Genomic DNA, 15,672 nt, shown 5'->3' with positions numbered 1-15,672 from the left:
TACAGGAGCCCTGTCTACAGGAGCTCTGTCTACAGGAGCTCTGTCTGTCTACAGGAGCTCTGTCTACAGGAGCTCTGTCTACAGGAGCCCTGTCTATAGGAGCTCTGTCTACAGGAGCTCTGTCTGTCTACAGGAGCCCTGTCTACAGGAGCCCTGTCTACAGGAGCCCTGTCTACAGGAGCTCTGTCTACAGGAGCTCTGTCTGTCTACAGGAGCCCTGTCTACAGGAGCCCTGTCTACAGGAGCCCTGTCTACAGGAGCTCTGTCTACAGGAGCTCTGTCTGTCTACAGGAGCCCTGTCTACGGGAGCCCTGTCTACGGGAGCCCTGTCTACGGGAGCCCTGTCTACAGGAGCTCTGTCTACAGGAGCTCTGTCTACAGGAGCCCTGTCTACAGGAGCCCTGTCTACGGGAGCCCTGTCTACAGGAGCTCTGTCTACAGGAGCTCTGTCTACAGGAGCTCTGTCTACAGGAGGCCTGTCTGTCTACGGGAGCTCTGTCTACAGGAGCTCTGTCTACAGGAGCCCTGTCTACAGGAGCTCTGTCTGTCCACAGGAGCTCTGTCTACAGGAGCTCTGTCTACAGGAGCTCTGTCTGTCCACAGGAGCTCTGTCTACAGGAGCTCTGTCTACAGGAGCTCTGTCTGTCTACAGGAGCCCTGTCTATAGGAGCTCTGTCTGTCTACAGGAGCTCTGTCTGTCTACAGGAGCCCTGTCTATAGGAGCTCTGTCTGTCCACAGGAGCTCTGTCTACAGGAGCTCTGTCTACAGGAGTTCTGTCTACGGGAGTTCTGTCTACGGGAGCTCTGTCTACAGGAGCTCTGTCTACAGGAGCTCTGTCTACAGGAGCCCTGTCTATAGGAGCTCTGTCTACAGGAGCTCTGTCTGTCTACAGGAGCCCTGTCTATAGGAGCTCTGTCTGTCCACAGGAGCTCTGTCTACAGGAGCTCTGTCTACAGGAGTTCTGTCTACGGGAGTTCTGTCTACGGGAGCTCTGTCTACAGGAGCTCTGTCTACAGGAGCTCTGTCTACAGGAGCCCTGTCTATAGGAGCTCTGTCTACAGGAGCTCTGTCTGTCTACAGGAGCCCTGTCTATAGGAGCTCTGTCTGTCCACAGGAGCTCTGTCTACAGGAGCTCTGTCTACGGGAGTTCTGTCTACGGGAGTTCTGTCTACGGGAGCTCTGTCTACAGGAGCTCTGTCTACAGGAGCTCTGTCTACAGGAGCCCTGTCTATAGGAGCTCTGTCTACAGGAGCTCTGTCTGTCTACAGGAGCCCTGTCTATAGGAGCTCTGTCTGTCCACAGGAGCTCTGTCTGTCCACAGGAGCCCTGTCTACAGGAGCTCTGTCTGTCTACAGGAGCTCTGTCTACAGGAGCTCTGTCTACAGGAGCCCTGTCTACAGGAGCCCTGTCTACAGGAGCCCTGTCTACAGGAGCCCTGTCTACGGGAGCTCTGTCTACGGGAGCCCTGTCTACGGGAGCCCTGTCTACGGGAGCCCTGTCTACGGGAGCCCTGTCTACAGGAGCCCTGTCTACAGGAGCCCTGTCTACAGGAGCTCTGTCTGTCTACAGGAGCCCTGTCTACAGGAGCCCTGTCTACAGGAGCTCTGTCTACAGGAGCTCTGTCTACAGGAGCTCTGTCTACAGGAGCCCTGTCTACAGGAGCTCTGTCTACAGGAGCCCTGTCTACGGGAGCCCTGTCTACGGGAGCCCTGTCTACGGGAGCCCTGTCTACAGGAGCTCTGTCCACAGGAGCTCTGTCTACAGGAGCCCTGTCTACAGGAGCTCTGTCTACAGGAGCTCTGTCTGTCTACAGGAGCTCTGTCTACAGGAGCTCTGTCTACAGGAGCTCTGTCTATAGGAGCTCTGTCTACAGGAGCTCTGTCTGTCTACAGGAGCCCTGTCTACAGGAGCTCTGTCTACAGGAGCTCTGTCTGTCTACAGGAGCCCTGTCTACAGGAGCCCTGTCTACAGGAGCCCTGTCTACAGGAGCCCTGTCTACAGGAGCCCTGTCTACAGGAGCCCTGTCTACAGGAGCCCTGTCTACAGGAGCCATGTCTACAGGAGCCCTGTCTACGGGAGCCCTGTCTACGGGAGCCCTGTCTACGGGAGCTCTGTCTACGGGAGCTCTGTCTACAGGAGCTCTGTCTACAGGAGGCCTGTCTGTCTACGGGAGCTCTGTCTACCGGAGCTCTGTCTACAGGAGGCCTGTCTGTCTACAGGAGCCCTGTCTACAGGAGCCCTGTCTACAGGAGCTCTGTCTACAGGAGCCCTGTCTACAGGAGCTCTGTCTACAGGAGCTCTGTCTGTCTACAGGAGCTCTGTCTACAGGAGTTCTGTCTACAGGAGCCCTGTCTATAGGAGCTCTGTCTGTCCACAGGAGCTCTGTCTACAGCAGCTCTGTCTACAGGAGCTCTGTCTACAGGAGCCCTGTCTACAGGAGCTCTGTCTACAGGAGCTCTGTCTACAGGAGCTCTGTCTGTCTACAGGAGCTCTGTCTACAGGAGCTCTGTCTGTCTACAGGAGCTCTGTCTACGGGAGCTCTGTCTACAGGAGCTCTGTCTACAGGAGCTCTGTCTGTCTACAGGAGCTCTGTCTACAGGAGCTCTGTCTACAGGAGCTCTGTCTGTCTACAGGAGCCCTGTCCGCCGCTCGCACGCCGCCTGGGGAACAAAGAAGCGGGGCACGGGCGTATGCTGCATGAAGTTTACTGATACATTACGCGTGGTGGCAGACTCCACCTGGAACGTCGACTCAGACAGCCTGGTCTTCAGCATCTGTGAGGAATGATGTAGGAGTGAATTTTTACGTTCGATCAGGAACTGAACATAAGACATGAGATCAGAAACGCAAGGGCCCCCCCTGTCGCCGAGCTCTTAGCCTAACCCGTTTCCTGTGCGTCGGCACTGACTGGCCTCATGTTTCGTGCTGGAAACACTGCCTTTTAGAAGAATTTGGCAATCCCACTGAGAGCCTCGAAACGGGGTGAATGAGAATGCACGCCGCTTTAGGCTGTATCGGTAACGGTGACTCCCTCCCTACACACAGGAACTGCAGCTCCGGACCCTGTGCGCGAGCCCAGCTTTTGCCCATCAGATGCTGAGCCTGGGACCCCCGCGGGCTGTAGCTGAGCTCATGGTGTTCCGGTGTGACACTGTAACAGGCACCCTCACCTCCCTGCGTCTGTCGCCTCTGGTGGTAACCCTTCCCCACGTGGCAGCCAGCGGCCCTATCGCTGTGCTGGCTCCTCCTCCGATCCAGACTTCCATGCTGGGTGTGGGGCCCTGACCGTGGTGCCTCGAAGCTCCCGTTTCCTCCCGTTTCCTCGTGACCCGCCATCTCCCTGGGCCCTTGCGAGGTGGACCCTCTGTCGCTTTCCAGCGCGAGGCCTCGGTCTGCGGCCCTTTGCAGGGCTGGCTCCCTCAGCCCCAGGCGGCAGCTGATGAGCCCGGCAGGGAGCCTGGATGGTGCCTGGTTCCTCCAACTGCTCAGCCCTCGGCACCGGCTCTGTCTGCGCTGCTCTTACTACGCCCGTGGCGGGAGGGCTCGCACTGGCATGTTAAGTGACAGATAAAACCCACATCTACGAGTAGGTCCACCCTGTCCTCTGCTGTGACTATCCTCTCCGAGGGAGCAACTCTGACCACACTGGCTGGACGCTCCATCACACCCCCCAGCCCTGTCTGGCTCTCCAGCTGCTCCGAGCTGGTCCCCACCCCTGAAACACCCCCACTGGGAGGGTGCCAGCGAAGGCTGTCCTTTGAAAAACCATCCATGCCCGCCTGGAGCGCCTTCCACGGGAGCTACACACACCGACAGGCACTTGGAGTGAGGGCGCTGAGGGCCGTGCCCGGCCCTGACCCCCAGTGGGCCGTGGGGTGCCGTGCACGGCTGTGCCCCGTCAGTGGAGACAATCTCATCGAGTCAGACAATCTCCAACTCTCGGCACATCTCAATTCAATTCATTTTTTAGGAATTCTCGGTCTCCAGGTCGACCAAGGAGAACGCTGAGAACCAAGTGTGTGAAGGCCCCGTGGATTACCTGCGGCATTAGGGTTCTGCTCTGCGGACACTGGCCGTGGTCAGGGTAATCTCTCCGGCAATGCCGTAACTTCCAAAGGGGGTGCGCTTGTCCCCAGACCCTGAACACGTTCTGGCTACATCTTCTACCGGGACGGCGAGAGAAAGGAAGACGGGGCTCTGGGGCCGGGGCCCCTCCGGCCCACTGGAAGGAGGACTGGCACTCTGGGCGTGTCGGGGCAGTTTCTGGAATTTCTGATCTGCAGGAACGGCGATGGGCACTTGGACGGTCGCGTATCTCTTCAGGGTATCTGACTGGGGCACGACCGTGTGCCCGGGAAGCGGCTTCCAGTCCTGCGCTTCCGGGACACTGGCGCCTACTAGGATAAAGGGCGGGGCAGCGGCCTTCTTGCTGTCGTCCACCATCACGTACGCCGGAGAAGTGCCTTGCGGTGGGCTCTGCAGGTCCTTAGCATTGGGCAGATAGAGGGTGGCCTGGGGGTAAGGCCCGGGTGCAGGTGGCGGTGATGGGCGGCTGGGCTGATTCATATCGGTCAGACAGTAAAGGGTCCACGTGTTAGAATATGGTGGTGGCTGTCCTGCTTCGCTTGTTGCTATTGCTATAAAACAAAAACGTGCAGGCGTTAAAGGTCTGGTCTCTGTATCAGGCGCTACGCACAGAACTATCTTTGTAAAAAGCGTTTCACGTAGAGATGGACAGCTGTAGCAACATGTGCCATAAAGCATGCTAGAGAGAGGGCTCCGGAAATTGTGTTTGGCAGCGTGAAGGGAGTCTGCACGGCGGGAGGCGGAGCAGGGCTGCGAGGGCGCGGGGCACCCGCTGTGGGCAAAGCGGCTCCTTCCCAGTGGCTGTGCAGGGGCTTCAGCTGCAGATGTGGCTGCTCAGGGCCCTCGAGGGGAAGTGGGGTTGAGGACCCCTGGACACAGGGGTGAGCCTCTGAGAAAAGGACTGCATCCGCACAGCAATTTTCTCGACTAAAAACACCTAAGCCGGCGTGGCCCAGTGGATGAGCATCAACCTATGAACCTGGAGGTCAGGGTTCGATCCCGGTCAGAGCACAGGCCTGGGTTGGGGCTCGATCCCCAGTGTGGGGTGTGCAGGAGGCAGCCGATCCATGGTTCTCTCTCATCACTGATGTTTCACTCTCTCCCTTCCTCTCTGAAATCCACAAAAATGTTTTTAAAAAAAGAAGTCTCACGAGGTGTCGTCTTTTGATCACATAATCCAGTATCTCTGGCTTTTCACAGGCACCGTTCTCTCCCATTAACTTGTCACCACACAACCCACGACTCAGACCCCGGGGAGCACCCCTTTTAAGCAAGGCTTGACCCCACAGGTCCTCAGTGGCTTAAGGCTGTCGGTCCCACAGGGTTCTTAAAGGAGAGAGAGTCTGGGTGCGCTGTCCACCGGCTTCTGCCAAGGACTCGCTCATGGGGTCCACTCGCCGATGGCAGGCGGTGCCGAGTCCTGGGAGCTGGGGCGGAGGGAGGCTCGTGGGGGACTGCTGCCCGGCCCGGTGTGCGAGCTCACTGCGGCACTGCCGTGTCCCTGGTGCAGCTCTCTTCCCCAGAGAAGAAGCCACCGCCACCGTGCACAGGGTCACGCGGGTGTGTCTCCCACAGCTCCCGACGCCTGGCTATTTCTCGGAGCTCCTTTAAAACATGCATCAGCCACGTCTCCGGTGCTCTGTTCAAGAGCCCTCGGCGCTCACGGGAACAGCCCAGCGCCTGAGAGCAGTGGCTCGGTGTGGAGTGCCGCTTGCGCCACAGGTGCGCCGCCTCCGACGGCCACTCCCAGTCCTGGCCGCTGCCTTCCCAGCTGCGCAGAGTCCCTGTGACGCTGCCAGACAGAATTTGACCTCTAAACACCTGCTTCGTAAGAGTCAACGTTGAGAGTCTGCAGAAGGCATGGAGAGGCTGGCTCCTGCTCGTCCCGTCCAGCCCACAGGCAGACGGGCCCTGACCGCGTGCGGACGGGCAGGAGGGAGCAGACCCAATGCCGTCGTCAGAGGAGCTGGCGGCCAGGCGGGTCTGTGTCCAGGGAAGCAGTGGCTTCCACAGGCAAAGGCAGATGTGGGCTCTAAGGATGCTGAGAAGGGAGCCGTGCCCACGGCTCAGTGCCACCTGTCCTTCAGCTGCTGCCGCCTCCCTGCTCCCCTGGGGACAGAGCCCGACCTAACCAGTCTTCCCTCCACGGCAGGAAGAACCAGGGCTCGGTCCAGCTCCCCAAACCTGGCTGCAGAGTCTCAGACGTGGGCGAGAGCAGAGGCGAACACACCACCATGTCTTCACGTGCAATGCCACCACCCAGGGTAGCACACGGCTGCCGTGGGACCTTACCCTCCGAGCGCAAGGTCAGGCGCCCCACGTGCAGGTGGGCGTGGCCACCAGGCCATCCACGGGCACTGCCCACAGGCTCCGGTCCACTCGGATCTGAGGCCACGCAAGTGCTGAGGACCAAGCTCAGGCCGGTTTCACGTCCCTCCAAAATCGCTCCGAAGAGTAATGTCTCCACAACAGCAGTGCCTTTCCGTGGGTGTGGCATTTTAAAAACTATTTAAAATGAAGTCTGACCGATCTGCAGGGGCCCTTCCTAGACGGTTACCTGAAACACGATGCCGCCTGAAACGTACTCCACGCAATGTCTACTGTGTACGTATCTATGTCTTACCTGGCTCCATCAAACCTGGTGCAGGTGCTGCTTCCCCTTCGGGTTCGGTCTCTGGTCCAGGGAGACCCTCTGGAGCGGGACTGGGGGTGCCACCAGGTGACGTTACTGAGGCACCTGAGTGCACGGCTTCGGCAGCTTCCCCAGAGCCCACAGGTCTGACCTCTGCCTCCGGGGGGGCGGAGTCTGCCTCCGGGGGGGCGGAGTCTGCCTCCGGGGGGGCGGAGTCTTCCTCCTGCCCGGCTTGGGCAGCTTCCCCAGAGCCCACGGGTCTGACCTCTGCCTCCGGGGGGGCGGAGTCTTCCTCCTGCCCGGCTTGGGCAGCTTCCCCAGAGCCCACGGGTCTGACCTCTGCCTCCTGGGGGGCGGAGTCTGCCTCCTGGGGGGCGGAGTCTTCCTCCTGCCCGGGCACTAGCGCAATGATCTCCACTTCCAGATGCAGAGACCTCTGAGAGCCTATGGCCTGGTCGGAGCCCTCGGGATTCAGGGACTGTGCAAGCAGGCCTTTCAGGGAGGTGTCGGAGATCAGAATGGTTGCTTCTGCCTCCACCTGGACCGAGGGATGGTTTGCATCCTCCAATGGGGCAAGCTGTGCAGAACCCGCAGCTGTTTCAGACCCGCCCGAGACTCTCTTGTTTACGAGAACGGCACTATCTGTTGGTGACTGCTCAATCTCTTTAACGCTAACAATGTGATCGGAAAAAGCGATAACTACTTGTTCTGATGTTTGCTCCATATGAGTAATTGCTTCAATCACAGGCTTGTCGTTAAAGATAGATGAGATATGAGGGGTGGCCGTCCCCCCAGTGCCAGCCTGCCAGGACACCCGAGGAGCTTGATCAAAGGCAGGGAGGTCTTGTTCATCCTGCAAGGGGGGTGAGGGAGCCGTTGCTGGTTCAGCCTGATGGTCGGCAGATTTAGACCCCAAAGCTACACGGACAGAGGAGTGGCTCGCCAACTGCACTGCTACCCCCTCTCCAGAATCCGCAACAGAAGCGGTCACCACAGTGTCTTCAGCGACCTCTGAACTCAGCACCATGTTGGCAAAAACAGGCAAACTCGTTGCCACATCCACCATTAACACGTCAGACTGATCGGAATGAGTAGACGAAACGTTACCTAGCATCTGAGCTGCAAACTGAGCCGGGTCGGCAGGGACATAGGCCAACTCTGGTGGGGCGTCGGCCGGGGCTGGTGACGAGCTGGGGGCGGTCTGGGGGGGGCATGGCTGGGAAGAGCGGACTGCCTTGCTTGTGTCCTCCGGCTCGGGCTGCTGCTCGGCGTACACCGACGGGAACTGCGTGGTCTTGTGGATGAACTGGGGTGCGGCGATGTGGTCCTCCTCCGTGTCGGTGGACTTCTCCACCCGGGTCGGCTCTTTGGCAACGGCAGCTGCTTCTCCTGGTTCTTTGGTGAACTCTGGCTTCTTCTCTTCTGTCCTTTCTTCGCACCATTTCTCAACTGAAACAGCAGCCGGGGTTAGTGAGCATACATCCCCCAGACGACACACGTTAAAGCAGCAGCGAACACTCACACGTCAACACTATCAACACGGGTACGGGGGAGCTGTGATCTTACAGCATCTGCGATTTCGGGGGGAAAGGAGCGTGGCTGCCTGCTCTGCCCACTCCAACACTCTCCCTCCCTCGGGCCACCTCCTGAGAAGCGAGTGACTCAGGCGGCACATGGACCAGCGGCCCCTTCAGCTGGTCAGCACCTCAGGAAAGCACTCCCTCTGCCTGGAAACGCGGAAGCTGAAACCTCCCTGGACCAGCTGCCCATCCAACTGCCGCACGCAACGAGGGAGGGGACAGACTCCCCCGGCCAGTCACACCCAGCCTGCCGCCGCCGGTCTGTGGAATGCCTCCCATAGTAACAAGGCATTCCTCACGTTAAAGAAACTGGCGGATATGGTTTAACTTAATGAACTGGAAACCCGGGGCGACAGGATGGTTTTCTATTAGGAAACAGCATCTATTCCAACCTAAAACAGCAGCCTCTGCTGGTGAGCTGGGGTAATGCAGCCAGTCCTCCTGACCCGGACAAAAAGGAGCAAAAAAAGAGATTTCTGGATCCCTAGTGTGGACTGGGGGAACCCTCAGCATGAGGGAAATTCCAGGACGTCAAGGCAGCTGATGACCTAGAAACTCCTACAGCTGGCCCCAACCGGTGTGGCCCAGTGGATAGAGCATCAGCCTGCGGACTGAAAGGTCCCAGTTCGATTCCGGCCAAGGGCACATACCTTGGTTGCGGGCACATCCCCAGAAGGGGGTGTGCAGGAGGCAGCTGATCGATGTTTCTCTCTCATCAATGTTTCTAACTCTCTATCCCTCTCCCTTCCTTTCTGTAAAAAATCAATAAAATATATTTGGAAAAAAAAAAAACCTCCTACAGCTGCACAACTGTAAGGCGTTTCTGCTTGTCACACACATGCCTGTGTGATCACCTGAGCTGTAACTACTTCCTTCACCGGGAAAGCCTGTCCCTGGTATTAGAACGAAACCTCTAGGACCCATCTTCTCATTGCGTAGTGGCTGAACTCACTATCTTAAGACTCAGGACAGCTAGAAGAGATGGCCAGTGACAACTAATTTGTTTCCCAATTGTCTTCCAGCCTGGACTGCAGTTAAACCACTGAGGTGGGGCGGGGGGGGGGGGGAGGTGGTTAAGCTTTTCTTTATAGAAAGGATCTGCCGAGGAGAGTGGTTATGCAGCTTTCCTATGTTTTCAATGGGGCTGAGCCTTTTACTACAAAACCAGTTCTCTTCGAGTTAGCTGTGCTTCCTCAACAGGCCCGTGGAACCTGCTGGAGAGGGTCTGAGTCCCAGCTCACACACTGTTTTAAGTCTCACTGTACCAAATGGCTTGCAATATATGTTTCCTACTTTTGCCTTTTTAAGATTGAGAACCTTCCAAAATGTCAGTCCTAGATTTAAAAAATAAAACTGATCCAATAGTAAAAAATAAAGCATCAGTTTATTTAAACATGAAGTACGATTATTTAAAGAGAAAACATTTGTGGGCATTTTAAGTTTGAATGTGTGCTATTGCTGATGCAAAAACTTAAAACTAATACTATTGTGCTATTACCACTTGTGGTACTTACATTTAATCTGATGAAATTGTCTAACCAGATCTTTTATATCCAGAGGAACATTCCCTGAAGGAATAAATACAGAAAATCAGAAACAAAAAATTCCCAACTTAAATATTTTGCAGAAACATATATATATAATCCTATCTAATAAAAAGAGCAACATGCAAATTAACCATCACTCCACTACACCCACAAGCCTATCAGGAGCAAGTATGCAAATTAACCCAACCAAGATGGCTGCAGCCACGGAGAGAGCAGGAGGGAGGCTTGGGTTTCCCCAGCTATGGAGGAAGCCAAGCTTTCCGCCTGCCCTTGCCGGCCTAGGCCTCCACAAAATGCTACAAAGTTTCCATGATAGAAGATAAATAAATCCCAACAAAAATGGCAGCAGCCACAGAGCTGGAGAGAGGAGGAGGCTAGGGTTGCCCCCGGCGATGGAGGAAGCCAAGCTTCTGAAGCCCTGGCCTGCCTTGACCTCCACTTAAGGCTACAAAGTTTCAATTATAGAAGATAAATCCCAACAGAAATGGCTGCCACCACAGAGCGAGCAGAAGGCTTGGCTCCACTCCAGGCTACAAAGTTTCAATTGTAGAAGATAAATAAATCCCAGATACCAGGGCCTCTGCTTGGGTCCCCGGGGGGCATGGCCAGCCTGCAAACCACCACAGGCCCCTTGCCCAGGCCGCCCCACACCCCAAGGGAACCCCCACCCTGATCCGGGACACCCTTCAGGGCAAACCAGCTGGCCCCCACCCATGCACCAGGCCTCTATCCTATCTAATAAAAGAGTAATATGCAGATTGACCATCACTCCAACACAAGATGGCTGCCCCCATTGTGGTCAAAGATCCTGCCCCCATGTGGACACAAGATGGCCACCACAAGATGGCCAGCAGGGGAGGGCAGTTGGGAGGGACCAGGCCTGCAAGGGAGGGCAGTTGGGGGCGATCAAGCCTGCAGGGGAGAGCAGTTGAGGGGACCAGGCCTGCAGGGGAGGGCAGTTAGGGGTGACCAGGCCTGCAGGGGAGGTCAGTTAGGGGCAAACAGGCTGGCAGGGGAGCAGTTAGGCATCAATCAGGCTGGCAGGGCAGTGGTTAGGGGGTGATCAGGCTGGCAGGTAGAAGCGGTTAGGGGCAATCAGGAAGGCAGGTAGGTGAGCAGTTGGGAGCCAGCAGTCCTGGATTGTGAGAGGGATGTCCGACTGCCCGTTTAGGCCCGATCCCTCAAGGGGTCCCAGATTGGAGAGAGTGCAAGCTGGGCTGAGGGACACACACCCCCGTGCACGAATTTTGTGCACTGGGCCTCTAGTCCCATATAATAAAAGGCTAATATGCAAATCGACTGAACGGCAGAATGACCAGTCGCTATGACACACACTGATCACCAAGGGGCGACGCTCAACGCAGGAGCGCCCCCATAGGGGGAGCGCCGCTCAGCCAGACGCCGGGCTCAAGGCCGGCGAGTGCTGAGGCGGTGGTAGGAGCCTCTCCCGCCTCTGCAGCAGCGCTGAGTGACTGACGGCTTAGGCCCACTCCCCCCAAGCGGGCCTAAGCCATCAGTCGGGCATCCTGAGGGCTCCTGGACTGCGAGAGGGTGCAGGCCGGGCTGAGGGACCCTCCGAGTGCACAAATTTCATGCACCAGGCCTCTAGTCTATGATATATCCGTCATATTAATAAACGCATTTCTCAATTTAAAGAAACTGTGTATAAAGTTTAACTCAATGAATTGGAAAACTAGAACTAAAGGATGTTTTTATATTAGGAAATATCATCTATTCCAACCTAAAAATGGTAGCACCTGCCTTCTCTAAACACAATAAGTTCTTTGAAATAAAATGCTGCAAACTGGGTGATGTTGGACGGGTTGGTCTTGAGGACGGCTCTGCTAACTCCCTCGAGCAGCGTCTTGAGGCCATAAGGTACGACAAGTCTGGGCTTTGTAGAAAACATTTTGGCAGGATGTCTGTAATCTCAACTAGAGCGAAGAGAAACAAAGTCGTGCAGTTTATTAGTGCTTCTTCAGATATTTCTTATGAGTTAACTATAGTTTCCAAGTACAAATCTATCTCCACTAAGATGATTAGCTTTAGTTCTAATCTCTCAGTATTTATTCTGGAAAAATGGGCTCATTCTTATGATAGTTTTTTTTTAAAAATCAAGTTACCAACAGCTTTCCACGTGCAGGTGAGCAATTTAGTGCTGTTGACAGAAAGCCCTGGGGAAGCCCTGCCGGCGCTCCAGGACGTCAAACACAAAGAACAAAACAAAGGGAACCTGCTCCTGTGAAATTCAGTAAATATTTTGTGCGAGAAAATTTCAAGAGGAAGCTATTAGCTCATTTATCTGTGTCCAGACATCCTTCCCACCACATGGGCACCGGCTTTTCTGAACATTCAGGGTTTCTACAAGAAACTATCCGCCTTCTTTTAAGCCTCATCTGAGAGCATGTGTAATTTTAGAGAGGAAGAGAGGGAGGGAAGAGGATGGAAGGGGGGGGGCGGGAGAGAAACGATGTGAGAACCATCCATCAGTTGCCCCCCATACTCCTCCCAACTGGGGACTGGACTGGAATGTGCAGCCCAGGTATGTGACCTGGTTGGGAATCGACCCGAAGCCTTTTGGTGTGGGATGACACTCCAACCAACCGAGCCACCTGCCCAGGACAAGACCCTCCCCCCACACCCCCCCCCCCCGTTTTTCTAAATACATCCCCGGCACATGGATCGTATTTAAGTACGTTTTTTTAGCTTTAAATTAAATTATTTTTAATCCTCACCTGAGGATATTTTTCCATTGCCTTTTTTTTTTTTTTTTTTTCAGAGAGTGGAGGAAAGGGAGGAGAACCATCAATGTGAGAGCGCCAGATGGACTGGGTGCAGGAGGGAGGCCAGCACAACCCTTCAGTGCTGGGGCCTACGTTCACTAGCAGTACAGGCCAGGGCGAAACGTCACTTTTTAAGACAGTCAGAGGGGCGTAAGCCACATGTGCTATCACACCACCCACAGCCCGTCCACCTCTCTCCTCTCTCTCCTCCCTCAGCCTCTGTCCAGGTTTCTCCTCTCCCCCTCGCCCACCTTCTGGATCGTAAGTGGGGCCACGGGCGCTGCATCGGTAACCTGCAGTTCTCAGAGCTGCCGTGGTCGCCACCCGAGGTGTCAGCGTGTATGTACATTCTGTGTCATTCAAAAGGAACATTTAAGGAAGCTTGCAAATACACATAAAGGACACAATTAGCAAGGACATCCGTCCGGATGGAAACAGGATGGAGCTACAGGTCAGGTTAGGGTGCCAGGACAAGGGTGTCAAGTCAGCCCCGCCACCAGGCAGCCATTCCAAACACAACCAGCTGGTCAATGGTGCAGGTTTCCTGACATAAAAAGCAGGTCGGCGCTTAGGAGAACCCCAGCTATTCCGGACCCGGGGTCCTCGCGCGGAGGGGAGCCGCGTGTGACAGGGAAGCGTCCTCCACACCCCCCCAGGAAGTGGCGAGCTGCAGGGGTTACGAGGCAGTTTAGCTGCAGCAACGACACAGGTGCTGACCGCTAACAAAAAGCCTCCAACCTCAGAGCAAAACGCTGACTATTCAGCAGCTCATTTCCTGACCCTGGGTCGCCCCTGCCAGGTGCAGGTTTGATCCCGTCTGGGCGTGTGCGGGAGGCAGCCAATCGATGACTCTCTCTGTCTCTCTCCCCTGCCTCTCTCCAGTCAATCAAAACATATCCTCCGGTAAGGATTTTTTTTTTTAATTTAAAAATCTTTTTTTTTTTTTTTTTTTAAAGAAAAGCACATTTCATCTTCCCGAAGGTCAGGAAAAAAATAATTCTGGATTGGCCAAAGCAAACCCTTTGGGAATATGAGTAAGTGTATTGAGTCCCCTCATGAAAACTTACTACCTGAATCTCCTCCAGCAGGAGCTTGGCTGAATTAAACCAGCTTTAGAAACCAGGAGTGCCCTGGCCCGTGTGCACAGTGGATAGAGCATCGGCCTGTGGACTGATTCCAGTCAAGGGCACAGGCTGGGGTTGCAGGTTTGATCCCCAGCAGGGGGTGTGCAGGAGGCAGATGATCAATGATTCTTATCATGTTTCTCTCTCCCTCTCCCGTCCTCTCTGAAATCAATAAAAACATATTTAAAAAAAAAAAGAAACCAGGAGTGTAGCTTTGGCAGGCCCACAGGCTGCATGTTAGGGACATAGGCAGTAATTACATGTATGATACACGTACATACATACTTAGTATATGTGCATGTGGGTAGTTTTATAAAAAATATATTTGTGTTGATTTCAGAGAGGAAGGGAGAGGGGAGAGAGAGAGAAGCATCCAGATGAGAATCATTGATCCGCTGCCTCCTGCACGCCCCACACCGGGGTGGAGCCCCAGCCCCAGAACCGTGACCTCCTGGTTCCCAGGTGGATGCTCAACCGCTGAGCCCCGCGCAGGGGCTGCCTGTGTCTAGTTCTGTGGAAGGACACCCTTTGCACCCAGTGAGTAGCTAGGGCATGCTCAGGTGTGGGCTTGACCCCCGTGGTTCTCTCATCACGATCCATGGTTCTCTCATCATGATGTTTCTCTCTCTCTCTCCCTCTCCTCCTCTCTGAAATCAATAAAAACCTATTTTCTGAAAGCTAACAAAAGACCCTTTCTTGAAGCGGTTAGCAGCTGGTGCCTCTGACTGCTGGGCAAACGCCTATGCCGGGATCTCAACCCGCACCCGCGCCCTCACCCCCGCCCTGGGGGACCGGCAGAGCCCGTGAGTACCGGCCTCCCTCCCTCCCTCCCCGGAGCTGGGAGCCGGGAGCCGGGAGCTGACGGCCGGCGGAGAAACACCCGCCCGAGCAGAGCGGATCCGGGGGCCCAGTCCCGCACACGGCTCCCGACCAGCTGCTTACAGGGGCGGCTTAAGGCCCCGCACCGGCCCCGGCCCCGGCCCCGAGCGGGCTCCATCCCCGCGGGGGGCGAGCAGGAGGCGGCCATCCGTGACTCTCACCGTGGACATCTCTCTCTCTCCCTCCCTTCCTCGCTGTAATCAGTAAAAACATCTATTTCTTTTAAGACTAGTCAAAACAGAAAATAGTTCCCTCCTCCCTTCCGCTCTCTAAAAATCAACGAAAAAATATCAAAAAATATCCTTGGGTGAGGACTAAACAAAAAACACGCATTTCACAGCCCCAAACCCTGAGCACACGTGTTCGCCCGCCGCCCGGTGCCGCCCGTGGGGACGCGGCCGGGGCCGAGGAGCGGCGAGGCCGGCAGCCCCGGAGACGGGCCCAGCGCGCACCACGCGCTCCCAACGGCCTCCGCCCGCCGGGCCCCGCTGGGTCTGGGCTCGCCGGGCCCCCTGCTTGGTGGGGCGGACGCTGACGGGGAGGGGGGCGGGTACCCCGAATCTGCAGGAATTGGCTCAGGCGAGGGAGGCGGCGAGGCGCCCGCAGGTCCCCGCACGGTGCGGCCCTCCCCGCCGCCGGTCTCCCGCTCCGGCGCTGCAGCGGCCTCCCCGACGCCGGAGGAACCGTCCGCCGTCCCCACCTCGCGACGCGAGAGCCTAACCGCCGCGGGGCGCAGGGGGCCGCCCCACCTTCTCCTCGGCTGGGTTGGGGCGGCTTCCTCCGCGCCTCCTTGCGGGCGGCTCCTGGCCGACGCTGCGCGCCCGGCGTCCTTTTATACCCCCTGCGACGTCAGGACCTGCGTCACAAAGCCCCGCCCTCGCGCTGGGGACGCCCGCGGGAGGAGGCGGGGCCTCGGCGGCGCCAGCCAATGGGCAGCCGAAAGGGACAAAGGCTGGAATCCCACGGGCCGGGGAGGAGGGTGCAGGTGCCCGCGGGCCAGGGAGGCGCTGGGGGAGGCGCTGAGCGTTGGGTCTGGACCT

The 15,672-nt window shown here is 56.4% G+C and overlaps 1 protein-coding gene across 7 annotated transcripts; it reads right to left on the bottom strand.

Annotated features, from left to right (window-relative positions):
• Positions 1-2,690: 2,690 nt before the first annotated feature.
• Positions 2,691-15,456, bottom strand: CABYR (calcium binding tyrosine phosphorylation regulated). Of its 7 annotated transcripts, none has more exons than XM_080683431.1 (6): positions 15,382-15,456; positions 11,608-11,780; positions 9,814-9,867; positions 6,711-8,168; positions 4,041-4,638; positions 2,691-2,775 (listed from the first exon to the last, which is right to left on the bottom strand). In XM_080683431.1, the coding sequence occupies exons 2-5, from the start codon at positions 11,753-11,755 to the stop codon at positions 4,049-4,051; spliced, it is 2,250 nt and encodes a 749-aa protein (XP_080539557.1). In that variant the 5' UTR covers positions 11,756-11,780; positions 15,382-15,456; the 3' UTR covers positions 2,691-2,775; positions 4,041-4,048. The 7 variants fall into 7 exon arrangements, with proteins under 7 accessions (XP_080539557.1, XP_080539562.1, XP_080539556.1 ...); XM_080683436.1 differs by having other exon boundaries at positions 7,827-8,168; XM_080683430.1 differs by having other exon boundaries at positions 15,187-15,437.
• Between the last annotated feature and the right edge of the window lie 216 nt (positions 15,457-15,672).

This window comes from Plecotus auritus, assembly GCF_963455305.1.
Source record: "Plecotus auritus genome assembly, chromosome: 8".
Classification (NCBI taxonomy): domain Eukaryota; kingdom Metazoa; phylum Chordata; class Mammalia; order Chiroptera; family Vespertilionidae; genus Plecotus; species Plecotus auritus.
Note: the sequence above shows the minus strand (reverse complement) of the source record. Positions and strands in the feature narration are given on the sequence as shown.